Source organism: Myzus persicae, unplaced genomic scaffold (genome assembly GCF_001856785.1).
Source record: "Myzus persicae strain clone G006 unplaced genomic scaffold, MPER_G0061.0, whole genome shotgun sequence".
Classification (NCBI taxonomy): domain Eukaryota; kingdom Metazoa; phylum Arthropoda; class Insecta; order Hemiptera; family Aphididae; genus Myzus; species Myzus persicae.
This window is the reverse complement of record NW_019101796.1, coordinates 1-1,511: the sequence shown is the minus strand read 5'-3', so window position 1 is coordinate 1,511 and position 1,511 is coordinate 1. Positions and strand designations below refer to the sequence as shown.

At 33.8% G+C, this 1,511-nt stretch overlaps 1 protein-coding gene across 1 annotated transcript; it reads left to right on the top strand.

Moving 5' to 3' along the window:
- Window positions 1-281: 281 nt before the first annotated feature.
- On the top strand, window positions 282-1,502 carry LOC111030450 (histone-lysine N-methyltransferase set9-like; the record flags this gene model as incomplete). Its single annotated transcript, XM_022309944.1, has 5 exons — window positions 282-652; window positions 727-993; window positions 1,059-1,106; window positions 1,185-1,259; window positions 1,381-1,502. Coding segments are annotated over exons 1-5 (771 nt in total), but the record flags the coding sequence as incomplete, so codon positions are not given.
- Between the last annotated feature and the right edge of the window lie 9 nt (window positions 1,503-1,511).

Below are 1,511 nucleotides of genomic sequence, written 5' to 3'. Positions count from 1 at the left end.
TTTTTTTATACCGTAAAGGCCCTTGATATTGTTTTAGTTTTTATTTATATTACCGAAACCATATTTAATGCAGAATTTACGTCTATTTTCAGTTTGTTTATAGGTACGTTACACATGAAAATGGCGAACACATCACGGAGGTAATATACATTATTAAATTGTATGCGCGCACACACCACTTAATTATTTGCATTTATAAAAATTTACATAATGATAATTCTTTTTTTTTCCTCCGGATAACGGTTACATTTTATTTAATATTTTATATGGTTAAAGTAATAATTTTGTATTAATTGAAATTACAGATTGAGTAAAGGCGAAGTTTTGTCGTACATCGATGATGCATGTACGGTGGAGATCATCGACCCCCGATTAGGTGTCACAACTCACAAAATGGGTCTTCACGGTGGCGATGACGTGTTCCCCCTGACCAGACCGGTGTTCAAGACTATTGAGGCAACCCATCGCAAATTTTATCAAACGTCAGTTTCTGCAGAGTCCAGAATAGAGTATAAACTTTGTGACTACCTACCTGACCTCGACAAATATTACTCAGTCATGGTGATGAGCAGAAGTTGCATAGACAAGAACACAGTGCTTCATGAAGTCAGTGGTCATCATTTTCCATTGGACCAAGACCTAATAGTACCAGGTACGTTGTTGTAACTTAACTTTTAATAGTATCGGTAATTAATTATTTAAATCTATTTTTGCTTTTCATTATAGGTGTAAACGACTTCTCTCTCATATATAGTGGGAGGAGTAAAAAAAGCATGCATGTCCTACTAGGACCAATATCATTTGTAAATCACAGTTGTCTACCCAATTGCAAATTTAAACCAAACGATGGCGGCAGAATATGTTTGGTTACATTAAAAAACATAATTCCAGGAGATGAGATAACGGTGTCATATAGCACAGAGTATTTCGGTGATGAGAATCACCAATGCTTGTGTGACCTGTGCTCTGAGGCCTTCAGTGTGGTCGAATACCGTAAGTTCAGTAGTAATTAATATAGATATTATTATGATTTATTTACTTAGTTTGTTTATCCTTAGTGTGCAATAAAGTGGTAACTGATTGTTTTGATTATATAGAAAGTGCTGGTGAGAATTATTTCCATAATTTTATTATAATAGTCATAAATTGTCTTTGTAAGCAAATTAAGTGTTATTTATTTCTAGTGTATGATGTTTCACGTGACACTGAAGAACTTCTACAGGCCGCAGATGTTTCCCTAAGCGTATTGCAAGGAAAAGGTTTGTATTCAAATAATCTTACTAACTAAATAATTGAGTTGTGGTAATACACTGTAAGTGTGAAAATATTAACACCCAAAAAATACTTTTGAATTAATATTAATTTATTTTAAATTTCTAGTTTATGATCATAGTGCTCATCATAGGGATGATGATGATGATGATAGTAGTAGTCATTATGAAAAAGAAGATGTGGCAGGAACTAGTAGGGTGGTGTTCCCAGCTGATCATGACGAAGAAAACGCAAACAAA